This window comes from Denticeps clupeoides, unplaced genomic scaffold (assembly GCF_900700375.1).
Source record: "Denticeps clupeoides unplaced genomic scaffold, fDenClu1.1, whole genome shotgun sequence".
NCBI classification, from domain to species: Eukaryota; Metazoa; Chordata; class Actinopteri; order Clupeiformes; family Denticipitidae; genus Denticeps; species Denticeps clupeoides.
In genome coordinates, this window is record NW_021629821.1 from 57501 (window position 1) to 85317 (window position 27817).

Sequence of the window (27817 nt, forward strand, 5' to 3'; positions counted from 1 at the left end):
CCCAGGCTCGATTCCCGGTCAGGGAAAATTTGTAAGGTTTTATTTATTAATTCTTTTCAGGATTTTTTCGTAGAAAAAAAAAGTCCTTAAAGGGACTTAATCAGTTAAAGTCCAAAGGTCCCTGGTGGTCTAGTGGTTAGGATTCGGCGCTCTCACTGCTGCGGCCCGGGTTCGATTCCCGGTCAGGGAAAGTTTTGTAAGATTTACCCTTTATGCTTTTCAGGATTGCTTTTCAAGTTAGAATTAATCTAGCAATCTAAGCTTTTCAACCAGGAATGTGCCTGGTTGTCTCCACTGGGCTCCTGTTGATGACTGGGGTCTGGTAGATCCTCTCCTGCTTGGTACTGAAGTCCACTATTAACTTGTGTGGAGATTGTTCCTCTGGCACCAATTCTCCAGATTTCCAATCTCCTCCAGGTAGGCCTTCTCATCGTTGTCAGAGATCAGGCCCACCATGACGGTGTCAGCAAACTTGATGGTGTTGGAGTTTGTAGTGACTGCACAGTCGAATGTGTACAGGGAGTACAGCAGGGGGTTCAGAACACAGCCCCGGGGGGCTCCAGTGCTGAGTGTGATGGCTGAGACATGTCCGCCCATCCTTACTGCCTGTGGTCTCCCGGTTAGGAAGTTGGAGATCCACTGACAGAGAGATGATCTGAGTCCCAGGTGCTCCAGCTTGGTGGTGAGTGTGGAAGGGATTATTGTGTTAAATGCTGAACTGTAGTCAATGAAGAGCATTTTAACATAATTTCCCTTCCGAGTGTCCAGGTGGGTGAGTACTGTATGGAGGAGATGTGATATGGCATCATCCGTGGACCGGTTGGGACGGTACGCAAACTGTAGTGGGTCGAGTGTATCTGGTAGTGAAGAAATGATGAAGTCTCTGACCAGCCGTTCAAAGATCTTCATCACTACTGAGGTGAGGGCTACAGGGCGGTAGTCGTTGAGGGAGGCAGGATGGGTTTTCTTGGGGACCAGAACAATGATGGACTCCTTGAAGCATGTAGGGATCACCGACTGAGATAGAGAGAGGTTGAATATCTCTGTAAACACAGGTGCTAGCTGGTCCGCGCAGGCTCTGAGGATTCTCCCCGAGATGCCGTCTGGTCCAGCTGCCTTCCTGGTGTTCACTCTCTTGAAGGCTCTCCTCACATCATGCTCGGTGATGACGAACGCGTTCTCGGTGCTGGCAGTGTCCTCCCGTCTGCAGCTGTTGGAGCCGCTAGCCGTAGCATCGCTAGCGCCTTTAGCTGCAGCCTCGAAGCGAGCATAGAACGTATTTAGCTCGACTGCCAGGGACACTTCCACATTCATCATACCAGATGTTGGTGCTTTATAATCCATGATCGTTCTTAGTCACTCTGTTCGAGTTGTGACTCCAGTTTCTTCCCATAGCGCTGCTTCGCCTCCTTCACCGCTTTCCTGACGCTGTATGATGCAGCCTTGTATGGTCCCATGTCCCCGGAAGCGGGCCCCGCATTATAGGTCGCAGTGCGAGATTTCAGAGCGTCGCGGATGGTTTTATATTATATATATTTATATTAGATATTATATGAATGATTTCATCAGATGTGAGCTTGGAAAATTGATTTAGAGCAGTTGTAGAACCTACAGAGGGTAGAGTAGGATTTGTGGTGGAGAATGTCTCACAGATTTTTTTCAATCTTCCCTGTGAAGTTGGAAAAATCATCAGCTGTTAGGGAAGTTGGGGCAGGGGGAGTCGGAGGGTTGAGTAGAGATAAGAAGATGTTGAGGGCAGAGGCTTCTAGTTTTGCTTTGTAGAAAGCAGTTTTAGCAGAAGTGAGGTTAGTGGAGAATTTGCACAGAAGATTGTGGTAATACAGCAGTTGTGAGTCAAGCTGACATTTCTTGTATTTTCTTTGATTACTTCGCAATGTATAGGAGAGCCAGGGCGCAGGAGGAGAAGTCCTTCTGGTTTTTTTGATAGAGGACAGAGGTGATCCATGGAAAGGGAAAGTGAGGTGAGAGTTAGTAGCGGTCTCTAGTGGTAAGGAGAAGAACAAATCAGAGGTTGAGAGATGTGAGAGAATGCAGGAAGATACAGATGAAGGTGAGACTGTGAAGGTTGTATTGAATGGGGGACAGTTGTGGATCCTCTAGGTAGAGTGAGCGTGATGGTCAGGAAGTGGTGGTCAGAGATGTGAAGGGGAGTGGAAGAAAGGTCAGAAGTTGGAGAAGGACGACTGAAGACCAGGTCCAGGACATTCCCTCCTTTGTGTGTGGGAGAGGTGTTGCTGTTGGTCAAGGAAAAGGAGTGGAGAAAGGGAAGAAGGCAGGATGTTTGGAGTTTGGCTGGTGGAAGATTGAAGTCGCCATGGAGAGTTAGGGGGGTGTCAAGGAGAAAATGCTGAGGAGTGTGTCCAATTCATTTATAAAGGTCCCAAGTGGCCCTGGAGGGCGATATAAGACAATGAGAAGCATGTTCACAGGAGAAGAAACTGAGACTGCATGGAATTCAAATGAAGAGATGTTAAGATGTGGGAGAGGCATTGGTGTGAAGGACCAATTCCATGATATTAAAAGGCCAGTACCCCCTCCTCTCCCAGTTGTTCTAGGAGTGTGGGAGAACGTGTAGGCAGAAGATGTAGCCGTGTTCTGAGGGGACATCCAGGTCCCTGTTAGCGCCAGGAAGTCTAGGCAGTGGAGACTAGTGAGGCCAGAGATGAAGTCAGCAGATTGACAGTTCCAGAGCCCACCTACCACACTTATTTGAGAAGTAGATGACAGGGCGGGGTAGATGAGGTTGTTGGTAACAGAGCCTCTGCAGCGTGAGTATGTTTTACTAGGCAAGAGATAGTTACTGGAATAGGTTTCAGACACATGGTTACTGTGAAGAAACAGGCTAAATGGAAAAGGAGGATTAAGGAAAGATGCCAGGTTTGGATTTGACAGCTGTTGATTTACCACGGAGTGACCTTCACTATAAATCCCTAAGTCCAGCCCCTTAATTTACACCTCAGGGAACCCAAAACTATCAGTGATTGACCAGCCGAGTAAGATAATGATGACAACACTTGGTGCTGCTTAAACACAATCTACCTTTCAATACACACCACACAACTGATAGTTCTACACAGTCCTACAGCTGAGCTTACAAACAGACAGTAAACAAAATCTAGATCCTACCTTTCCAGAAGAGACAAATACAACGATGGACAAGAAGCACAAGAACAAGAAGTGAACAAGATGGACAAGAAGTTCATAGATCTTCATCATGACTGAGGTGAGGGCTACAGGGCGGTAGTCATTGAGGGAGGCAGGATGGGGTTTCTTCGGGCCCGGAACAATGATGGATTCCTTGAAGCATGTGGGGATCACCGACTGAGATAAAGAGGTTGAATATCTCTGTGAACACAGGTGCTAGCTGGTCTGCACAGGCTCTGAGGATTCTCCCCGAGATGCCATCTGGTCCAAATGAGCTGGGGCCACTGCTGCCACGGTCATCGTATTGGAAGAATAAATCGCGGTTCAGACAATATAAAAAAAGAATAGATATCTTAAAACAAAGCATAATTGTTTCTTAAGTAACGTATAACACGGAACTTCAAACAGTGTGAGCATTTCCCTTATTAAATAACTAACTATAATGATATACAAGCTTATTAACTAAAAAACTAAAAAATCATAAAATCCTTGGAAATGTGTATTCTGCAATCTAGCACAGTATGTCAATGACATCATAATTGAATACAACATTTATTTTGTAAAACAGATATCAAATATATTCATAAAATAACAAAATGATTCAAATAATTCAACATGTACCAAAAATTATAATAATAATATAATAAAGTATTATAATAATAATAAAATTATTATAATTATTATCAGATCCTTTTATCCGGTGTAGTAGAGAATCAGTTGTTACAAGGACAGTCCCCCAGGAGCAGCACAGGGTTAAGTGGCTCACTCGTTACACATTTAACTCTTTTACATTTTAATGTGAATTTAAATAAGATCTGGCCAGTCAGAATGTCATAACCTTAACTTCTGTAAGTGAAGCTGAATTAAACCCACTCTGCATGGCATGAAGGTGAGTGATGCTGACAGTAGAGCCCACTTCAGTGCTAACGAGGGCCACTTCATGCCAGAGGTGGACCCGTACCACCCCTGTGGAATGTTCAGGTTCGATAGGTGTTGTTGGTATGGTCTGGCCCCTTGAAGTGCTACAGGTGTCAAAATGTAAGTGAGTATGAGTCAAATCTGCATAATATTTGGTGATTGATGGTGATTATAAACATAAACTATATGAAATGGTCAGTTCAGAAGTGGCCACTGATGCAAAATCCTACCTTCAGAAGTCTTCCTGTGATTGTGAAAAATGTCTCCCCAGCAGCGACCTCTTCGAGGCTCTCCAGCTCTTGTGAGGGGGTGAAACGGCACGGCAGCAAGCTTGTCTTACCTCAGGGGGAATGGCTAACTCGGAACAGCCAAAGACTATTAAAAAATAGCGGTTGAAGTTTTCTAGATAATAACTTTGACCTTCCTGAAGCTGGGAACAGTCGATGCTTTAAAATGGACAAGTCTGCACCTTGTGCCATCGCTCAGCCCACAAGTTGCAACGGACTGAACAGACTTGCTTGCCAGCATGCTGTCCCGCATCTCATATTCAGTTGTACAGGTTGCTTCACGCCGGATGGGTGTTTGCCTTTGGTACGGAAAACATGTCTAGGAGGAAAATACAGAATATAGAATTATTTATTACAACATGATTTTTTTGCTTATGTGATACACAGCAAGCAAAGCATTTTAGTTTTTGAATTTTAGTTTTGGGCTATAGTTGTGATTGTAGAGGGCGGGGTTAGATATGGAGTTGCTGGTGAGATGTGTGTTAAATCATAATAGGCTCTGGTTGAGAAAAGCTATATTTTTAATACATACCTACTGCCTGGCAGAGTTTTCTATAACTTTCTTTGAATTTGTAGTAATTTTCCTCAGTGTACCTCGTTTTGTGTGGTAACAGAATCTCGTCTCTGTTACTGCTCTCTCGAGTCTGGCTCGTGCTGCAGTCGCCAAATTAGGTATTCGTTTAAATTTTGACGTCATGCGTTCTATGCGGAGCCAGCCAATCAAAGGCGTTTATGCAAATTCATTCAAAAAGATTAACATTAGTTTAACATACAGAACATTTATTAGTTCACTTAGCAGGAGTTAAGGTCAGAGTTTTGTTGTTTTAAAGTATTTAAATTCCTTTAAATTAATGTTATATTGATTTATCAGACTAAAGTCAAAGTCAGCTTTATTGTCAATTCTGCTACATGTACAGGACATGCAGAGAATTGAAATTACGTTACTCTCAGACCCATACAAGTAACATTAAATACAAAACAGTAACATTGAATACAAAGGTATAAATACCATTTTAAAAACACCATATACAAATAAGGGCACATGGTGGAGAGTGCAAAACCATGTAGTGCAACAGAGGTAAGTTTAAAGTGACAAAGTGACAAGTGAGGTAGTTGGCAGACCAAAGCTGCACAGAGTGACTGGTGCACGGTCAGTTTGTGTGTGTGTGTGTGTTTGTGGAGCAGAAGAGGGGAGTGGGGGCAGAGCCGGGAGGGAGTTGAGCTTCCTGACAGCATGATGGGTGAAGCTGTCCTTCAGTCTGCTGGTCCTGGCCTGGAGACTCCGCAGTCTCCTCCCTGATGGCAGCAGGCTGAAGAAGGTTTGCATTGGGTGGGTGGGATCGGCTGCAGAGGGCTTTTTTGGTGAGACCTGTGCTGTAGATGTCTTGGAAGGAGGGGAGAGGGACACTGCTCTTGACTATGCGTTGGAGAGTTTTATGGCAGGACGCATTGCAGGCTCCAAACCACACAGTGATGCAGCTAGACAGGATGCTCTCGATAGTTCCTCGGTAGAATGTGTACATGATGGGGGCTGGTGCTCTTGTGCTTCTTAGTTTGCGGAGGAAGTAGAGACGCTGCTGTGCTTTCTTGGCCAGTGCAGTGGTGTTATTTGTCCAGGAGAGATCCTCAGTGATGTGCACACCCAAGAGCTTGATGCTGCTCACTCTCTCCACATGCTGAGTGTTTCCTCTCCTGAAGTCAACAATCTCTTTCGTCTTCTCCACATTCAGAGAGAGATTGTTGTCTCCGCACCACTTGGCCAGGCGGCTCACCTCGCTTCTGTAGTTAGACTCATCCCTGTTATTAATGAGACCCACCACAGTCGTGTCATCCGCAAACTTGATGAAGAGGTTGGAGCAGTGTGACGGAGTGCAGTTGTGGGTCAGCAGAGTGAAGAGAACATCCCCCGCTTGATTACAGTTCACAAGCATTTATACATCTGGGGTGAACAAGGTCACATCCCTGAGGAGCCCCCGTGTTAAGGACGATGGTGCTGGAGGTGCTACTGCCAACCCGTACCGCTTGTGGTCTTCCTGTGAGGAAGTCCAACAGCCAGTTACACAGTTGAGGTGTTGAGCCCCAGCTGGATCAGTTTTTGGATCAGGTACAAACACATTAATTTAATAAAAGTTACGCTTACAAACATATGCGGTGTTGAAAAAACACAATCACGATGGATCGATATAACATGATTTATTTAGATGGAATATAAGTGGCAAGATAGTCACGTTCATCTAATGAATAATTTTTTTAAGTGTAGAACCCAGTTTCTTTCTATAAGGCAGCAGCTTCAAGAACCGTACTGCCGTGTCACTAGAACTACACACGTACACATACAAATATTATATCAACTACGTCAATACATACCATACTACTTATTTAACTTACTAATTATTACTACCTAACTACAACATATAACCTACTAATTATTATTACCTAACTACAACATATAACCTACTATTATTACCTAACTTACTACATATAACCTACTAATTATTATTACCTAACTACAACATATAACTTTCTAATTATTATTACCTAACTTACTACACATAACCTACTAATTATTATTACCTAACTAAAACATAGAACTTACTAAATATTATTACCTAACTACAACATATGACCTACTAATTATTATTATCTAACTACAACATAACTTAGTAACTATTATTACCTAACTTACTACATATACCCTACTAATTATTATTACCTAACTACAACATATAACTCACTAAGTGTTACTACCTAACTTACTACATATTACCTAACTTACCTCTCAATTACTTACCCATCATTTAGGCCAAATGCAAGGGTAGTGGCAGCAGTCAGCCAGTATGCTGCAGTCAATCCCATTACGGGTGATCCTGGCGGCCTCTTCTCTCTCTGGTTCTGGTCTGGTTCCTCCCGGACAAGGTGCCTGGTCTGGTCCTCCTGGCTGTAGTGTAGGGCTCCTCCTTGGCTGCGGTGCCTGTCAGGGGCAGCTTTGTCGGGGTCTTGTCCTGTGATGGCCTGACCTTGGGGTGTCGCTGGGGCTTCCTGGTTGCAGGGTACTGCTGCAACTTCTTTGGCCTTTTTGCTGGTCGGGGCATTGGGTCAATCAGAACGACTAAACCTTCAACAGGGACAATAACAGGATTTACCACGAGTGTAAAAACAACAGTAACATGTAAAGACTCAGATAACAAGATAACCAGGAATTATGCACTTGTTAAAATGGTCGTTTACTTTAAAACTGTGCTGATTCTGAAATCTTCACATTAATTATGGTGCATGATGGGACGTAAAGCACTAATTCTTGAAAGTTTAGCAAAATCATGTCCCACTAAGAAAAGGGCTCATTCATCCCGAATAAAAATAATCAAGGTGTCTTTTGCACATTTGTAAGGCTTCTTTTCTTAACCAACATTCACAATATTGCAGCTATCAGTGAAGGAAAAAATGAGAGAAGAAACCGGGAATATCAATGGAAGCGGAGAGAGAAAATACACAGTGAGGAAGAATAAAAGGAGGAACACCTCCAAGATGGAAAAAGAGAGTGGAGGAAGGGAAGATAAAATTATTAATGACTTGAATGAAAAGGGAAAAGAGAAGTCAGAGAAAAGCTTGGAAACGTGGACAACAGATATCTAGATAATGTAAGAAAAAGGTCTCAGGTCACCATTAACTCCCCCAGATCAAGATCAGGATTAATGTCCAAAAAATAAATTTATACAAATTTTAGCATTAAAAAAACACCACAAAAAACACGAAGTTTTACCCTCAGTCGGTTTTGTCCAGTAGATACGCAGCAGCGGGACGCTGAACTGGGTCTGGACCGACCGTCCTCCTCCTGCTGCTGTCCATTCCTGGATGTCCCGGTCCTCCTCGCTGCTCTCTCATGGTCTCCATCCTCATAAAAATCGCAATCTGCCAACTTTGATCAGCTTCTATTTCTGTTTAAAATTTCAAACATGATGACGTCACTGACCGGAACGCGATGCTTTTTTTAACGTTCAGAAAGATGAATTTGTAGTGAAATTACATCTAGAAGCGCTGAATTCACCTTCTTAAGCAGTAAAAGTACACAAACGAGTCCCACAACCAGACTACAAAGTGTAAATGATTTTATTCCAAGTGCTACTAACTCGCTTCACCACGTACCTTCTCACCGTTTTACAAAACTGTGACGGTGAAGCTGCCAAATATGCAAACGAACCGCGAATTGTCAGAAATACATAAATAAATGAGGATTTGTGTGTGAATATTCGTCTGAGAGTTCACTGCTCGATCTAGCACGTTAACGTGGATACAACAGTAAACTAAACTCGTCTTGTTCCTTTATTTCTCAGATTTATACAGCGACCAGTGAAAAAGCGAGTAAAAAGACATTCATTTCACGAACTTTAGAAAAATGTCAGAACCGAGGAGCATTATGGGATGTCAAAATAAAGGTCAGCAATCTTACTTTATACAGGTACTGTGGAAGGAAAATTTAGGAGGCCAGACTCTCCACGTGTTTCACCTTTAGTCATGGAACGGTTAGAAGACAACAACTACGTATCTTAGGTCTGACCTTGTTGATGCAAAAGCTTGACGCAAAAACTAGACATAAACTGATAAAAGAAAGGTTCTGTGACGTTGATGGGCGCCACTGTCCAAAGTGGTGCGAGCTTGCTTTTCGACCTTGTTCACCCCAGATGTATAAATGCTTGTGAACTGTAATCAAGCGGGGGGGGATGTTCTCTTGTGGGTCCCCCCGTGCGCGGTAAAATAAACTTGGATAATCAATTGAGTTGACTTCCTTTAGTGCAGCTCCCCAGACGGCAGAATTTCCACCACAGTACTCTTCTCCCCTAATTCCCCTAAATCTCTGTTCAAATCACAGCATGAAACCTAAAATAAGCCCCTATTTTATGTATTTATAACTCGAGGTGTGTTGCTGCGAGTATAAACCTGTTTGCTGTGGAAAGCGGCTGGATAAACGGCGACTATTTTAATTTGTAAATCATGGCGCCAGTCCCGCGCTGAAGGGTTAAAGTTCACAAACCAGCCGCTCCACCCAAATGTACAACTTTTTACTCACCGCTTCACAGCAAACTCCGTTACCAGGACAACGACGCACAACGACGTGCCGCGCGAGACTCCGTTACCATGACAACGACGCACAACGTCGTACCGCGCAGAGGCGTTTTTTAAATGAAGTTGGTAATTTGCAGTAAGGAGTAATACATGCAGTTAAATACTAAAAGCATTAATAAATAAACGCATCATCTGTACCAAGCTCCCTGACCTTCAATCTATCTACAGCAAGCGGTGCTGGACCAGGGCCGGGAAGATAGTGAAGGACCTCAGCCACCCCAACAATGGACTCTTCTCTCTGCTGCGATCGGGGAAGCGCTTCCGCTCCCTGAAGTCCAACACAGAGAGAATGAAGAGGGGCTTCTTCCCGCAGGTTATTCGAGCTCTCAACAACAACAGTACACTCCAGCACTTTCACTCTCAATCACGTCTGGACTCAACCACCCCCCCAGAATGTTTGCACAATTATACTTTGACTTCACTCATTTGCACACCCCCACCCTACCTGTTACACATATTTTATGTTTTATGTTAGACATAAGTGTAATATTTGGTTATGTTTGCAAAATGTACATATTGGTTCATTGTATACGTGCAATATTTGCAATGCTGTGGTCTGTAGCAGTCGCTAAAGCATTTCACTGCATATCATACCGTGAATGACTATGTATGACAGATAGGTTGTGGAGTGAATTCCACTGGTATTCATGAAAAGTGCATCGTAAAAATGACACTAATTCTGTTCTTTATTGGCCCGTGACTGTGAAGTACGCATGCGCAGTACCCAAGGCTGTGCCATGACAGGTATTCTGATCTGCGTGGAGGGGCGGGGCTTCTACGTCATGGAAGCACGGAACGAACATGACGTAAGCGCGCGCGCAGACCCAGTCAAAACAAACGCAAGAAGAGAAGTGATCGTGTGTCCCCAAGCTGATGTCTGCTGTCCAGACGACATCTTCATCGTCGTCAGTAGCGCAGGTACACGGGGCGCGCGCGGGAAAACGGACCTGCTGCTCTCCTCATTAAATGTGGGGTAATATTATGGAGTTTTGTTCGTTGCGGTGTCGGATGTGTGTTTTAGAAATGTTTGCACTGTGTAACGGGAAGATGTATTTAACATGAATACGAGCCCCGCCGTCCTGGCTGTGGCGGGAAATGGCGGCAGGTGTAAGGTCAGCTTTGGTCGTCCTGACGGTCCGGTTTTGATGGGTCGTTGCCGTCTCCATCAGACGCTAATTTGCATACGAGTTGACGTGTTGCCATGGCAACGCGGTCTACACCCCCCCCCCCCCCCCCCCCCCCCCCCCAGAACTTTAACGTTTAAACGGCAGGGCTGAATATGTTGTAATTTAGGGGCACATGGTTCTTCCTAAAACGTTATTTCCTCCCTGTTTTTAAGGTTCGTATTCAACACGCCGACGCACACAAAATCTCCATTAGCTGACTCTCACGACTGCTTGTAATAAATAATTGAGTGTATTTCATGTCATGCTTGCTATATTCTGGCTGATCGGTGTGTGTGTGTAAATATTTCATGTTTCCAGGGTCGGCGGTTGCTCTTCTCTGATTGGTTCGTCCGTTGCCTCAGCCATGCAGTCATTGTCGTCTTTTGGCAAAAAGCTGGTGAGGCGGCGTGTGCTGCGGAGCAGCCAGGAGGACACGCCGTTCGCCCGCTGCCTCACCACCCTGGACCTGATTGCGCTCGGCGTGGGTGCCACGCTGGGCGCCGGGGTGTACGTTCTCGCCGGCGAGGTGGCCAGGGAGAAGGCGGGGCCTGCCATCATCCTCTGCTTCCTGATCGCGGCGCTGTCCTCCGTTCTGGCCGGCCTGTGCTATGCTGAGTTCGGCGCTCGCGTGCCCAAGACCGGCTCGGCCTACCTGTACAGCTACGTAACCGTGGGCGAGATCTGGGCCTTCATCACGGGCTGGAACCTCATCCTCTCCTACATGATTGGTGAGTGCATGAGGCTGGACTCAACCAAAGTCCCAGGTTCAAACCCCAATTACTACCATCATGTCCCTGAGCAGGACACTTAACCCTGAGTGTCTCCAGGGGGGGACTGTCCCTGTAACTACTGATTGTAAGTGGCTCTGGATAAGGGCGTCTGGTAAATTTGCCTCTCTTTTCTCACAGGAACAGCCAGCGTTGCCCGTGCCTGGAGCTCCACCTTCGATAATCTTGTGGAGCAGAAGATCTCCCTCTTCTACAAAAGCTTCATGTCGATGAACGTCCCGGCCCTGGCCAAGTACCCGGACCTGTTTGCTCTCATCCTGGTTTTATTGCTGACTGGTGAGGTGCTCTGCAGTCCATGATGTATTTCCCAGTAAAAAGTTGAGTCGATATCGCAGTAATAAATCAAGTTGTGTATCTGCACAGCTCTAGGTCCAAGTCATCAGCACTTGTTTTTGTCTGGTTTCTCTGTTAAATTGGGACTTGGAGATAACCCAGTGCTGTTGTCTTCTGCCACAGGACTTCTTGCATTTGGTGTAAGTGAATCCGCGCTGGTCAACAAGATCTTCACAGGGATCAACCTGGTGGTGCTGAGCTTTGTCATCATCTCTGGGTTTGTGAAGGGGGATGTGGCCAATTGGAACCTTACAGTGGAGAACTTCATAAATGACATGAACTCCAGTAGTCCAGAGTGAGTGTCCTGCTCCTGATGCTACGACTGTCACAGAACATGAGATGATGGTCCAAATCTACTCTGGTTTGCTAGAAATACATCCTTAACCAGAGCAACTTACAACCAGTAGTGACAGGGACAGTTTAAACATGGGCAAGTGTACCACCACCCCTTTTTTATATTGAATTACAAATCACGAGAATCTAAAATGCTTCTTCTAATTTGTCCTCCAGTTTGAAGACATCCTGCTTGGTTTGCTTCGACTAGTCATCTGAGTGCATGTGATTTTCAGAACTGTGTGTATTGATGTTCAATATCAATTATTATCTGCACATGTAGTACATGGTGTGTAGAAATGCTGATTACTGCTGTCTCTGGGCTGCTACCTTCTCAGGCTGATCGAGGAGACGTTTGGGGAAGGCGGCTTTGCGCCATTCGGGTTTAAAGGAATACTTGCTGGTGCTGCAACCTGCTTCTATGCGTTTGTGGGTTTTGATTGCATTGCAACAACTAGTACGTCATCTTCTTCTTTTAGCTGGAAAAGGTTTGAGGTATGTGTGGCAGAACCTAACGTGCTGTTGCCTTCATAGGCGAGGAAGCCAAAAACCCCATGCGCTCCATACCCATCGGCATCGTAGCGTCTCTCCTGATCTGCTTTTTTGCATATTTTGGGGTATCTGCTGCACTCACCCTCATGAGACCCTATTATCTGCTGGACACCTCCAGCCCCTTACCCGACGCGTTCCAGCGGGTGGGCTGGTCCCCCGCCCGCTACATCGTGGCTGTGGGCTCGCTCTGCGCCCTCTCCACCAGGTGGGCACACACATCTCCTCCTCAAATTTAACAGCGTCCTCAGAATATTCATACATGTTGTTGTTGCTGTGTAATTATCTCTGTAACCAAACACCTTTAATTCTGTTTTTATATGCAGAATTGTTTTAATTAGACTAGCCAGAAGATTGACAGCTGCCACACGTTACTTCCTCATTCCATATTTTTTAATCCAGTACTCCATCGATATGGTACATTAAAGCTCATTAAAAAAAAAAAAAAAAGTGAAGTGATTGTCATTGTGATACACAGCACACAGTGCACACAGTGAAATTTGTCCTCTGTATTTAACCCATCACCCTGAGTGAACAGTGGGCACCATGACAGGTGCCCGGGGAGCAGTGTGTGGGGACGGTGCTTTGCTCAGTGGCACCTTGGCGGATCGGGATTCGAACCGGCAACCTTCTGATTACGGGGCCGCTTCCTTAACTGCTACGCCATGTAAATCCCGGGACACATTTCACCTTGTGCACTTAGCGCCATAACATAATTTTTATATTCTAGACACAGCAAAAGTCAACATAAGAACAATCCTTCATCTCAGAGATGTCTATTTGCTAGTTTTTATGAATATAATATAAAAATGATTTTTATGTCCTGCTGATGGCAACTGTACTTGTAATTTATGACCAGGTTGACAGTCTAATTGAATCCAGATGCAACCTTGTTCTCATATCTGACTCCAGTTTGCTGGGCTCCATGTTCCCCATGCCACGTGTCATCTACGCCATGGCTGAAGATGGCCTTCTTTTCCGCTGCCTGTCACATATGCATAAGAAGACCAAGACGCCTGTGCTGGCCACCATCGTGTCTGGATTTGTGGCAGGTAACCTGCACCTCAACTTCTCCAGCATCTGTCCGTATCGGCATAGACAACATGAGCTGCTTTCCCCTCCAGCTTTCATGGCCTTTCTGTTTGAACTTGCTGCTCTGGTGGACCTGATGTCCATCGGGACGCTGTTGGCCTACACGCTGGTGGCTGTGTGTGTGCTCATCCTGCGGTGAGTGTTATGGGCCATGATGTGCAGCGCGGTGTAAATATGTGCTGATTGAGGATGTGCTGTCTGTTCAGGTACCAGCCTGGCACTTTGGGTTCAGATGGCCCGGAAGAGAAGCTGATGGAGCTGCAGAAGCTGCACTGTGGACTGGAGAAGGAGGGTGTAGTAGACGCAGACAGCAGCGACGAGTACAGTCAAGAGCTGGAGACCAAGCCGCTGAAGGAGAGGTTCTCCCTCAAGCTTCTGCTGTGTCCCAGCTGTGAGACGCCCACCAAGACCTCAGGCCTGATTGTCTACACTACCACTGCCACCATCTGTGAGTCCAAAGTTCTCCTGTTGGCCATATCCACGCTTCTTCCTGCAGCAACTGGTGCATCCATGGAACCCTGGAGCAATCTTTCTGGTTGCAGGCTGCCTGTTCACCCTGCTGTGTGTGGTCCTCGCTATGGGGGGAGATGAGCTATTGGATGGCCGGCCCCTGCCTGTAGCAGCGGTAGCACTGCTGGTCATCCTCTCGTTCATCTGTGTGGTGATCATCTGGAGGCAGCCACAAAGCAGTGAAGTCCTCGCCTTTAAGGTCTTGCCCGTTTAATACGTTTAGATTTGCTGATTGGTTTAAAACGTTATGCTGAGATCTGGGCACATGTTCCAGGTTCCTATGCTTCCTGTTCTGCCTCTGGCCGCGGTCTTCGTCAACGTGTACCTCATGATGCAGCTGGATGGCGCCACCTGGCTGCGCTTCGCTGTGTGGATGCTGATCGGTGAGATACAGGGAAAGATTTGGTGTAGGTGTGTTCTGAGCAGACCCTGAAATATTCTTTCTACCTCTTCTCATTCAGGTTTTCTTATTTACTTCTTCTACGGCATCACAAACAGTTCAGAAGGCACAGAGAAAAAGAAACACATATACCTGGCAGATGAGCATGAACCAGACCAAACGACTCCATAGGTGGCGCACTGCTCACTTACACGCAAAGCTTTTTTTGGTTTTGTTTTTTTCCAAGGACCAGGCATGGGCTGAGATTCTGAAGGAACGATGGATATGGCCGAAAATCAATATTGCAATATTTTTAAACTATATGAACATATCGAAAACCTTGACATTTGATGTTTGGGTGACATAACAGTATAAATGCTAAATTTGTTCCCTTATTGTATAAAATTGACATATAATAATGAAGATATGTACCAATAGATCCACCTCCATCTCCACTTCAGATTAGTTTCACTCTGCTGTGCACGCCTGAAGATGCACTCTGTAGCCTCTGCTGCCAAAACAGATTTTTGTTGAACTTTGACCTCTGTGCATTGTGGCACATTGGCACATGACCAATAGAAAGCGGCTCTCAGACCAAGATGGAGAAGAGGTTGATTACAGCAGTGGTTATAAGTTGACTGTAGACATGTAATTGCACCGCGAGGAACCCAGTCACCGTGTCTGTGTTGGCGAGGCCGGGACGAGAATCTCGAAAGCGAAGCACAGGCTGTCTGTACTAATAACATGAGCGCGTGAATTATTCTTAAAATTGAAATGAATGTCATAATGGCAGGATGGAAAAGATTTCTATACCACGGTTTACCTTGGCCCATGCCTGCCCAGGACCAACAGTCAGTGTTCAGGTCTCTGGGGTTTCTGTATTTAAGTGAAGTGTGGTGTGTTTACCTCTTACTGTCCCCTGGTATGAAAATGCCAGGTCCATTCTGTTACTGTTCAGTGTGACGGTGAGTCCTGAGATTGTGAGTACGGAGCCACGTGATAAAGTCGCACGCTTTGTTCTGATTTCAATGAAACGGAAAGATCCCTGATAACTTGGTATAGTTCCTGGTATGTGAGACATGCTGCATCCTGAAATCGCAGGACAGTTGCGTGGCTTGCTATAGTTTGGATTGCGCTAGGATTTATGAAAATGTATTGAACCATCTAATCTATCTTAAAGGGTAGCAGAGATCCAACTATTTGTATTTGTGGAGTTATCAATAAGTGTAACAATTGTTTTTTTTCTGTGTTTGTTCAGTGCAAGTTAAGTTAATACACACTTAATATATAATAATTCTGTGACATCAAATGTTTAGCTAGGCTAAAATGTATCATATACAATGTAGCTCAGAGATTCTTTCCATTGCTTTTTTTACCAAATACAGGTAATTATATTAACTGAATATTCTGAAAATACTCATACAAAACTCCACTCCTGCTGTCTATGACAAAACTATGTACAATGAAATAAAAGCACGAAGACATAAAGTGGACTAAAATACAAATACAGATACAAAAAAATGGATCTCTGCATCTGGTATTATTGTACCAGAGCCCCAGAGGAGTTCTAGTGAAAATAGGCTTGTGCTGGAGCGACCTGAAAGAGACCAGAGTGTCCACACAATGTGAGCACATTTCCTGTTGGTCCACTTCTAGGACTGCGTTTGGTGCCTTTACAGAGGACTTTATGTGAAAACACATGCTGCCAAGTTTGTTTTTGGCACTTGGCTGGATTTAGACATATCCAGCCAAGAGAACATATCTTATGCCTTATTATGTTCTGACTGGTCCTCCAGTTTAATCTTGGGCATTGTTGGAAGTGGTATTAAATTGAAGACGTATTAGAGAATTGTTCCTGTTAATGTTTGTACCGTGACATTTACAGTGTTTGTCCAGTACGTTTTAAAATTTGAAGTGAGTTTATTATGTGATTATGCTCACATGAATTTTGGATTTTTTAAAAATTAAAGTAGTTATTTATTTATGCTCTGAATGTAAATGAATGTAAATGAATGGGGGGAAACAACTTCCAATTAAAAAGAGCTGCCTTTCTTGTGGTTTTATAATTTTGTACATATAACTGTTCATTGATGCCTTTTAAAAATAAATTATTAAGACATTACATTTTCTTTGTTTTGGGGACTCTTTCTATTTAGCGTTAATATTTGAATGTGATGAATGGTGCATATTTAACATGACTAGTGCTGATTAAAATTGTCACACTTTGTCAGCAATACAGAATGTCACCATGACTAAAATAATAATAATCTATGGAGATTGTGCTGTATACATTTGGAACAACTGTATATGAATGTCAGAATAGGGTAGTACTACAGCATGCATTCACTGTGGCACTGAATCAATAAACATGCTCAATGTCACACCATTTATTTCAGTTCAGAGATTGTGTGTTGAGAATATGTGAGCGGGAGAAGTCTGATCAGAAGGTCACAGGTTCGAATCACCAGCTGACATGGGGCCACAGTGCTGTGTATCACATGTTATAAATTTCGCTTTCAGATATTTCGCTTATGCAGATATGTCCAACACTCTGGAACAGGGTCCAACGTGCCTAACCGTAGTTATTTACAATCTGATGAATAACTTTTAAATGCAGGTCAGTATCGCTCCTGAGGTGAACACATGAAATCAACCACCAACAGATGAAATCAACCTCCAAATCCCATTCCAGCACACAATGTCCATAAACCTCGTTCACACACAGTAACCAGACACACCTGTGATGTTCAAGTATACGTGTGTTTTGTGTAGAAGCACACAAAACACACGTATACAAATATCAAAGATTTAAAAATCAAGATCTCCCCGAATGTTTGGGATCTTTTCCACGTCGCCAGCTGAAGCATACTTGTGTATACATGAGGTGAGTATAAACTACATATCCCATAGTGCCTTGCGGACCCGTTTCCGGTGTGAATGGTCAAGTGATTTCCGGTATCTTTAAACGCTTTGCCATTTATCTCCTGTTTTTCAGACGATAAGATTCAGCCAAGCAGACGGAGATGGATTTACATTCAACGGGCAAGGGGTCGGGTTCTGGGGTTTTGTAAGATGCGGTTTAATTAATGCTTTAGAGTGGAAAATACATTTATTTCTTGCGTTCTTTTTATTTATGCCGCAGTCATTAGCCCTTAAAGTTAACGTGAAGCAGCAGATCTGACACGTTCTAGTTCCTGCTGGAGCTGAGACGTCGTCGTTAAAATGAGACGAGGACCGTAACCTGGACTCTGAGCTGAGCAGATGTTGGCTGCGTGTAAACGGTGATCCGCATACAGATTCATCCACGAACACGCACACCTCCGCCCGCCTGGAGCCATGGCCTCGCAGAGAAGCCCCGACGCGGTGAGTCTCCCTTTTCATTTTTATAAAATTCTCTGGGCTCACTGGCTGCGTGATGAATTTATGATCGATTCCTTCCAGCCAGGTGAAGGTGGGCCTTGTTCTTTCTGATAAATATTATTTCCACTGTTGATTCTGTGTTTAATCTCCTTTGCTTTTTATTCTGGATTAGGTAAGAGGTTGCAGGGAGATCAAAGCACAGCACAGGTTTTTTTTTTCTTAGATTGGTTGTTGACCAAGAAATGTTAAAGATGTTTTATAGTGCTTTTCTGGAGAATATTGTGTAGTATTGTTAGCACAGAGGCGAGCATTGAGAGAAATCCCAACCATTACCAGTAAGCTGTCAGGCATTAATTTAAATAATCCATCTAAATAGCAGATCCGATTCTGGTAGATCCAGGCGCATCGACAGTCACCCTCAGATAGAAGGTATTTCCCCAAAAAGGACAGAACCATCTTTTATATCACCAGTTACCAGTTCCATAATGAAATCAGAATAAATGAGTGGTATTGAGTGTGGTGTGTGTGCTTTGTTGTTTGGCAGGTGAGCCTCCGCCTGATCCTAGTGAGCGGGAAGACGCAGGACTTCACCTTTTCCCCCAGTGACTCGGCTGCTGACATCGCCCATCACGTCTTTGAGAACTGGCCTGCGGGTGAGCAGCCGCTGATGCTCCTGAGCCCATCGGCTTATTAACACATGCCGTTAATGCTGTTTCCGTGATGAAATGACTGCAGTTGCTAAGATAAGCTGAGAGTTTTTATGCCAGAGCAGGAACACCCTCACGTGAGCGATTATGGCTTTTCTTGCCATCACTCCACATGCCCCATGACTTCAACTGTCAGTGCTTTCCTGTGTGGCCCATAAACAGTAACCATTACAAACTACGTTTCATGATTATTTATATTCTGACCTCAGTCCAGTGGACAAATTGTAAGTGACTTTTCACTCATCAATGATAAATTTGTGCTTTTAAATTATAATGCACCATTTCTCTCACTATTTTACCCACTATCCACAAGAAATAAGGCAGGAGCAACCAAGGCCCAAGCCTACCACAAACTAGAAGCTGGTGGAACGCATGCATCACGGTCAACATGTATTACATCTATACAGTCTGAGAAGCAGTTCCTCAAAACATAACCTTCAATTGCAACTGAAATAGTGGATCAAAAAGTATTTCGCAAGTCCCAGTAAAGAAGATGACAGAGGTCTGTAATTTTCATCATAGTCAACTTCAACTGTGCGACAATGTTTAAAAAAAAAACGAATCCAGGAAATCACGCTGCACCATCTTATCTTTGTCTTCATCTACCCATGCACAGTCAGTAACTTCCGTAACATATAAAATAAACCATAAAACTCAGAAATGCTTAACAAAGCTTACTAAATAACACATTTTGACTCTGACAGTATGGTTTTTCAAATAATTTATTTCTATATGGTGTAAACAAGTAAGAATTTTGGCCCTCACAGACCTCTTACTTCTTTAAGAAGATCTTCTCTCCTTCACTCGTTACCTGTATCAATGGCGCCTTTTTGAACTGGTTATCTGTATAAAATCCACACCTTCACACAGTCAGACTCCAACCTCCACCACGGACAAGACCAGAGAGATGTCTAAGGACACCAGGGACAATATTGTAAACCTGCAGAAGACTGGGATGAGACAGTCTACTGTAGGCAAGCAGCTTGGTGAGAAGAGATCAACTGTTGGAGCAATTATTAGAAAATGGAGTCATTGACAATCTTCCTCCACCTGGGAATCCACGCAAGGTCTCAACTTGTGGGGTACAAATGATCTTGAGAACGTTGAGGAATGGCTCAGAAATTAATCAATGACCTGAAGTTAGCTGGGGCCACAGTAACAAAGGCTACTATTAGTAACACACTACTTAGTCATGGATGAAAATCCTGCAGCGCTCGATGTTATGTAGGTTATGCTTATGTAGGTTATGTTTTGAGGAACGGCTCTTTCTCTGATGCAACTCAGACTGTATAGATGTAATACATGTTGACCGTGATGCATGCGTTCCAGCAGCTTCTAGTTTGTGGTAGGCTTGGGCCTTGGTGGTTCCTGCCTTATTTCTTGTGGATAGTGGGTAAAATAGTGAGAGAAATGGTGCATTACAAATTAACAGAAAATAAAGTTGAAAATCAATGGAAGCACAAATTTAACACGGCACTTGTCATTAATGAGTGAATACATAATTTTTGAATAACCTTGACTGCTGAGTAATTGTGTGGTATTGTTTTTAGTATTCAATAAGAATATTTCATTCATTCAGATCCAGGATGTCTCATGTTTGTGTTCTTTTCATTTTTTTGAGCAGTGTAGTTAGGCCTAACTTTACTGTTACGCTGTGTGGTGCATTTAAATAAATCACATTCACACTGTCTGTTTTACTGCACCATTTTCTCACAATAATTAAAATGAATCACCTGACTACGGTGGCAGAGAATAATCCAGAACATTTTCAACATGCAAAACACCTACTTCCAGGCATCTCTCCTCAGTGCTTGTAAAGTGTCTACGTGTCTGCATGCTTTTGGCTTCACTACATGGCCAGTGATTTTGGTTTGCAGCTGATTAACTTTGCAAGGTTCTAACTTGACTGAGATGAGTATTTTATTTTGCTGTAGTCTGGTGAAGTTGAGTTTAAACTGCCAATTGTTGACTGGTTGTCCTTGTTCCAGGCTGGGAGGAAGAGCAGGTCAGCAGTCCCAGCATCCTGCGCCTGATATTCCAGGGACGCTTTTTACATGGCAACGTGACTCTTGGAGGTGAGTGGTGAGCGCTCGTTCCTATACAGTCAAAAACGGAAAGTCAATGATCACTATGCTTCTTTAGCAAACTTGCCTGAGTTAAAAATGGCATCCAGGGAGTCGGGAACCATTCACTCTGATGCTGCTGAGAGAAGCTACAAGAACCCGTTTTTATATTAATAGTGGTAGAACTAAATAAGTGCATTTATATATGGTCACCATATAGGATAAATATTTCTTTGGCCTTTCTTGGAAGGTCCTTACCTAAAGCATTTACCAGGCGCCCTTATCCAGAGCAACTTACAGTCAGTAGTTACAGGGACAGCCCCCCCCTGGAGACACTCAGGGTTAAGTGTCCTGCTCAGGGACACGATGGTAGTAAGTGGGGTTTCAACCTGGGTCTTCTGGTTCATAGGCGAGTTTGTTACCCGCTATGCTGCTACCACCCAAAAAGCACCTCTTTCTCCCTGCTGGAATAAGTTAGCACATCTGGCAAATGTGTTCAGAGCTGCACCTTAAAAGAAGAATGGATGGTATGTTGGTATGAAATATGCTAAGACGTGAAACTGTTCTCTTGGTCAGCTCATCACCAACTCTGCCCTGACACCTACTGTCCCCTTACTGTACGTCCCTCTATGACCCTCTCTGCGCACAAGGAGAAAGGAGTGTGTCTGTAGGGCCTGTCAACGCACATTGAGACTAACTGTATGTGATTTGGGCCTGTTCGTGTTTTCTCATCAGCTCTGAAGTTGCCTCCAGGGCGAACAACAGTCATGCATTTGGTTGCACGAGAGACGCTACCTGAGCCAAACTCCTATGGTAAGTTACCAGTAGCTCCCCATGGATCTACATGAGTGTACATGTAAGAGTAGAGGCTCAGCGGGACTGATCTGACTGAGCCATTGTCCTGAAGATGTTTGGATTGTGGTTGTGTCTAGTGCTGATGCTGATGATCTCTCTGTAGGTCAGAGGAACCGGGAGAAAGCCACAGAGAATGGGTGCTGTCTGCTTTTGTAAAAGAGATGAAGATGAGCTCCCCTCTTTCTCCACCATTCCTGTCTGCTCTGTCCTATCTGGAGATGATCCCTGAGAACACTTGTTCATTTACTAATTGACTAATGGTTTTTGTTCTCAGTATTTGAAAGATATCATATTTGTAGAAGTATGTAATGAGATTGACCTTCGGTCCAGACAGAGTGTGTGGAGTCTCCTCCGTAAATGATGTCCTGATGGCCATCCAACGTGTGATATAGGAGTAAGGGACCTGAACACTCGGACATTTTACCTAATGATATTCAATTTGATATGGTATCAGCCCTTTTCTGGATCCTTATCCTTAGCCGTATGCCTGAGATTGTCAGACCAGTGGCAGCTTTGGACTCCTGTACCGGTTGAGGGTCACTGGCCTGGTGGTAATGAAGGCATTTGGACCTCTGGAGCAGCACGTGGTTGTAGGATCTTCTGGCCCTGTGGCACGTTTTTATGTCTCCTTTTACTTCAGCAGTCTACTGTATCATCTCTCCCTGCACCCCTGACTCTGCTCCAGGACACCCCATGAGGGCTTCAGAGCAGGGTTCTCCGTCTGTCAGTCTTTTATTTGTATGTAATAAGTGAATTCTCTGTTTTATATTTTATTTCTTGGTACAATGGCTGATGCTAGTAATATCGGTAGTACGTGGGTGGGGGTATTTCCTTTTGTTAATAATGTAAACCTAAACCCCTAATTTTCAAATCATGTGAAATGCTCTGCTTAAAGCTTGTATTATAAATGAATAAAACATTTAATGTATGTTTATTTGCTGGGTTCACCTTGATATTTTTATTTTTTTTGGTTTTAAGTACTCGTGCACCTCCCAGTCTTGTCCTCTCTGTAGTGTCGATGTGTCCCCTGCTGGTGGCAGCATTGGAAAATCTACTTCACAGATGCATGGCTATTGGACCTATACGGTTTTCCAGCACTCCTGTAGTGGCTCTCTGCCACTTCCTTTCATAGCATACGGCTAAATAGATGTTTCACGACAGCCTCATACACACGTATATCACAATGACAATCACTTCGCTTTCATTTCATCAGCTTTTTGGACCGATCCCTTTTGTTCACTCTTGACTGTTCATGGTCCAGATTTCCATTAGATTCCAGCCCTCAGCTCCTCATTATTTGGTATACTGATGGAAAACTTAACTGTACTTATGAGTGGAAAAATAGTGAGTTTGCAAAATCTAAACAGAACCATGAGCGCAATGTCTGTCAGATTTGTTCATTACTCTTCTTTCCATTCTTCCTGGTCACTGTCTGTTACTTGATGTGGCCTCTCCTTCTCTGAGGGAATCTTTAGGCCAATGCTGTGGATATATGTTGGAAGTGTCTGGAGAAAATAATTCACACCAGGTGCTCAATTCTTTACCCCTCACACTCACCTGAAAACCTCAAAATAGCCACAGCTTGGAGGAGTTCCCAGAGGTGTTTAGCACGTGTTGGGGTCCCCAGCTCACCCCAAACCACTGTGGAGGCCAGGTCTCCACTTTTTGTTAGGTACATAACTCCACATGTGTTCATTCATAGTTTTGGTGCCTTCAGTGAGAATCTACCAACGTAAATGGTCATGAAACTTTTGGCCTGTACTGTATATGATTAGGATTTTCTTGTATGATAGTTGTACACAGTGCCACTGTGACCTCATGTGTTCAAGGTCAGGTGTCTGCAGTTTGCATGCATCCCTGTTCCCTAATAGATTCCCCTTGGATTGATGACTCTACAATGGCCATAGGTGTGAGTGTGAGTGAGAAGGATATGCGCTGTGCAGTGGGCCCAATGTCCCGGGTCCTGGGACCCGTGAGCCTGATGTGGATTGTTAATTGTTATAGACAGTAAGAGCATGAATCAGATGATAGTAAGAGCATGATTTTAGATGACTGTAGGCTACATCCATCATTGTCACCTACAGAAGAAAAATTCATTTACAGGGTCATTGATGGCCTAGCAGCTAAGGAAGTGGACCAGAAACCAGGAACTGTGCTTCCAGGCACCTAAAAAGTGAAAGTAATTACTTTCACTTCATTTTCAATTCACAAATCATCAAGGAGGATAATTCCATACCCAGGTTTGGATGGAACCTTCCATGAACATTCTTCTATGCTTCATGTCATTTCAATTAATCATCCAATATTGATGTTTTTTTAAGCTTCTGGCTGCTCTTTATGATCTTTTTATATAAGATAAGACTTTATTAAACTGCCTGGCCACAAAGCACGAGATGACATTATGAAATGATCGCCGATGTGGAATTTTCCATCCAGCCTCACTGAAATGACAGTGATGATAAATGGTCAGAGCTGGATGTCATTTATATTTCATTTACGACATTTATCAGATGCCATTACAGTCAGTAGTGACATGGACAGTACCCCTGGACATGATGGCTGTAATTGGGGCTCAAACCTGGGACTTTGTGCTCTTCACCCCGTTCATGTTCTTTCTGTTGAAAGAGGCTGCAGAAGCTCATATCTTCTGTAAGGCTCTTGGGTTTATTTTGACCTATGTTGTTGCTGTCATTGATAAACCGGCAGTGAACTCATCCTGGACCAGGGCCTGGTAGAACATTACGCACCATGTAAGTGGGTTGTAAATATAATTTTATGAAAGATGTATGTATTTCTGCAACAGTTCAAAGAAACCCCTGCAAGCCCACAATTACCATGACATTCATGTCCATGATGAACCTCTGACCACAACTGTACATGATGGACATAAAGATACAATTTCAGCCTGCACTTCTCCACGGATAAAACAGACCTGAACTGGGCGACTCTGAAGAACGGTGCAGCTTCATTCAGACAGACTGGGATCTCAGCCTTGCCACTCCTCTACAGGCGAGAAAATCCTATAATAAAAGGACACTGTGCTGCCTGCCAGACTTCAGGGGAAAGAATGTCCTTCCCCATCTATTCCATTTCTTCACAGTCCTGTTCCTCACTCAACGTTGACTGAGAAACAGGAGTGGAAATTCCATACGGAATTTTGTTGTTTCTGCATCCACTAGACTCATTCCTGTGCCGTAAATATTCATTTTATAAAAGGAGCACATTCCAAACATTCCCATGGCTCATGAAAAGGGTCATTTCATGTAAGATCTGTGGTTATATCGCAGTGAGGATGTGGCTGCTTGCTTGATGTTCAGAACCCCAGGGAGTCCAGATATGGTGAGCTCCTGTGGAAGCTCCATTCTAGCCTTCCATCCACCTGCCTCTCCACCTGCATCCAGAGCTTCAGTTGTGTCCAGCAGGATTCAGTGCTGCATTCCAGTTCAGTACACTTTACACCATGTAAAGTGAGATTATCTATCTCTAGCAGAACAAATCTGCTTCATTCCTCATGGAGAACGGCTTCAGGATATTTATGAGCTCTTGTAGAGGAACATAGAAGACACACTTTAATTAAAGCTGAATTTCCCAATACCCAGTCACTGGTGGAGGAGGAGGAGATGTTCTTGTCTGGCTGCTCAGCCCATCTCTGGAACGTCCACGAAGCCCCAGAGTTGTGTTGCAATCCTCTATGAAAGACTTTCACAATGACAACAGGGTATATAAATGACATGGGTTCCGCTGCCACTTCTCCCTCAGTCACAGGACAGTAGTCTTTTTTTCTGCTTGCATCTGTGCATTATAACATTTAGTCACATTATAGCACTGTAATATAATCAGGTAATAATATGACAGATTACTATCATGGAAGTGGGCTGCAGGTTGACGTGTTGTAAGGAGAAAAATGCTCAAGACTCTGATGTCCTTGTGGGGTCAAATGTAATACACAGCATTTGTAAACCTGCAGTGGCCAGGGCTACTGTACATCACAGTATGTTGTGTGTGTGGCCAAGCTGAAGTTCCTCCACCAGGCAGATGAGCAACAGGATAATGCACGCTGCTACTCCGCAAAAACGGCTGAAAAGTGGACATTTCCACAAAACGAACCATCTGTGGGGAAATGTCTGGACTTAATGTTATGGCTGGTGACTGGAATCCCCACGAGAACTCGGAATATTGTGTCCTGAGTCTGGAATCTGGTCTTCTTGGCTCGAGTTAGACCTCTGACAGATGTCCTCTGAACACGGCTCTGATAAGAGCCACTGCGGCCACATTCCTCCTTGTTTTTCACTAACGTTCCTTTTTCCATTTTCCTCTCTGCTGTGCTGCCAGGCTGGAGATGACCTCACGAGCGCTGGCGGCCCCGCCGGAGTGCTGGGGAGCCTGGGAGTCCTTCACTCTCCCGCACTTACTTGCCACCACATTGTGAAGAGTGAAGATCCTGCGTAATTGTGACCGACAGCACTGTGGGGAGGTCTGGACTCCATTTTCAGGTGAAGCACCACATGATCCCAACACTGCGTGTGTGAGTTGGTGTGAAATTGAGTGAAATTGCTTTTTTTGTTGTTAAAGAACAGGGACATTCCTCTTCCCAAGGGTAAGAGACAGTGTTCTTAAAGGAACCCTATCATCTCAGATTACAGCTCAGAACAAAGACGTCCATTACACCAAGTCTGCAGACGGATCGCCTCAGAATGTTCACAGTGCAGAAGCTCCGGCAGAACAGGCCACGACTTGTACCTGTTACCCACTTCTACATACAATCCTCTCCCTGACAGCCGCTGAAGGAATCTGACCCCAGAGCAGGACTCGCACGCATGCGTGACGTGTTATAAACCTGCAGACTTTACACATGCACAACGTGTTATAAACCTGCAGACTTTACACATGCATGACGTGTTATAAACCTGCAGACTTTACGCATGCATGACGTGTTATAAACCTGCAGACTTTACGCATGAATGACGTGTTATAAAACTGCAGACTTTACACAAGCGTGACGTGTTTATAAACTGCAGACTTACACATGCCGACGTATTAAAAAACTGCAGACTTTACGCATGCGTGACGTGTTATAAACCTGCAGACTTTACGCATGAATGACGTGTTATAAAACTGCAGACTTTACACATGCACAACGTGTTATAAAACCGCAGACTTTACGCATACACAACGTGTTATAAAACCGCAGACTTTACGCATGCGTGACGTGTTATAAAACTGCAGACTTTACGCATGCACAACATGTTATAAAACTGCAGACTTTACACATACATGACATATTATAAAACTGCAGACTTTACACATACATGACGTGTTATAAAACCGCAGACTTTACACATGCACGACGTGTTATAAAACCGCAGACTTTACGCATGCGTGACGTGTTATAAAACTGCAGACATAACGCATGCGCGATGTGTTATAAAACTGCAGACTTTACGCATGCACAACGTATTATAAAACTGCAGACTTTACACATACATGACGTATTATAAAACTGCAGACTTTACACATACATGACGTGTTATAAAACCGCAGACTTTACACATGCACGACGTGTAATAAACATGCAGACTTTTAATGCACAACGTTTATAAAACTGCAGACTTTACACATGCGCGACATGTTATAAAACCGCAGACTTTACACATACATGACGTGTTATAAAACTGCAGACTTTACACATACATGACGAGTTATAAAACTGCAGACTTTACGCATGCACAACGTGTTATAAAACTGCAGACATAACGCATGTGTGATGTGTTATAAAACTGCAGACTTTACGCATGCACAACGTGTTATAAAACTGCAGACATAACGCATGTGTGATGTGTTCTAAAACCGCAGACTTTACACATACATGACGTGTTATAAAACTGCAGACTTTACACATACATGACATGTTATAAACTGCAGACTTTATGCATGCACAACGTTATAAAACTGCAGACTTTACACATGCACAACGTGTTATAAAACCGCAGACTTTACTCATGCGTGACGAGTTATAAAACTGCAGACTTTACGCATACATGTACGTATTATAAAACTGCAGACTTTACATCATGACGTGTTATAAAACGCAGACTTTACACATGCACGACGTGTAATATACATGCAGATGTGATGCGCGACGTTTATAAAACTGCAGACTTTACACATGCGCGACATGTTATAAAACCGCA

At 43.9% G+C, this 27817-nt stretch overlaps 2 protein-coding genes and 1 non-coding gene across 7 annotated transcripts; all 3 read left to right on the top strand.

Moving 5' to 3' along the window:
- Positions 1–118: 118 nt before the first annotated feature.
- Positions 119–190, top strand: trnae-cuc (transfer RNA glutamic acid (anticodon CUC)). The gene has a single exon. It is a non-coding gene; the product is annotated as a tRNA-Glu (tRNA).
- Positions 191–10281: 10091 nt separating this feature from the next.
- On the top strand, positions 10282–16765 carry LOC114775166 (cationic amino acid transporter 3-like). Of its 2 annotated transcripts, none has more exons than XM_028966459.1 (12): positions 10282–10409; positions 10976–11385; positions 11566–11721; positions 11902–12073; positions 12450–12568; positions 12646–12868; positions 13573–13712; positions 13785–13887; positions 13959–14200; positions 14295–14461; positions 14537–14645; positions 14724–16765. In XM_028966459.1, exons 2-12 carry the CDS (start codon positions 11022–11024, stop codon positions 14831–14833), a joined length of 1905 nt encoding a protein of 634 aa, XP_028822292.1. In that variant the 5' UTR covers positions 10282–10409; positions 10976–11021; the 3' UTR covers positions 14834–16765. The 2 variants fall into 2 exon arrangements, with proteins under 2 accessions (XP_028822292.1, XP_028822291.1); XM_028966458.1 differs by having other exon boundaries at positions 10333–10459.
- Positions 16766–17575: 810 nt separating this feature from the next.
- LOC114775167 (ubiquitin-like protein 3) lies at positions 17576–26446 on the top strand. Of its 4 annotated transcripts, none has more exons than XR_003744986.1 (6): positions 17576–18004; positions 18546–18654; positions 20697–20783; positions 21507–21584; positions 25959–26119; positions 26199–26445. XR_003744986.1 is itself a non-coding variant. In XM_028966461.1 (6 exons), exons 2-6 carry the CDS (start codon positions 17978–17980, stop codon positions 21780–21782), a joined length of 354 nt encoding a protein of 117 aa, XP_028822294.1. In that variant the 5' UTR covers positions 17582–17690; positions 17784–17977; the 3' UTR covers positions 21783–22560. The 4 variants fall into 4 exon arrangements, 3 of the variants coding, with proteins under 3 accessions (XP_028822295.1, XP_028822293.1, XP_028822294.1); XM_028966461.1 differs by lacking the exons at positions 25959–26119; positions 26199–26445 and adding an exon at positions 21730–22560 and having other exon boundaries at positions 17582–17690; positions 17784–18004; XM_028966462.1 differs by having other exon boundaries at positions 25959–26446.
- The last annotated feature ends 1371 nt before the right edge of the window (positions 26447–27817 follow it).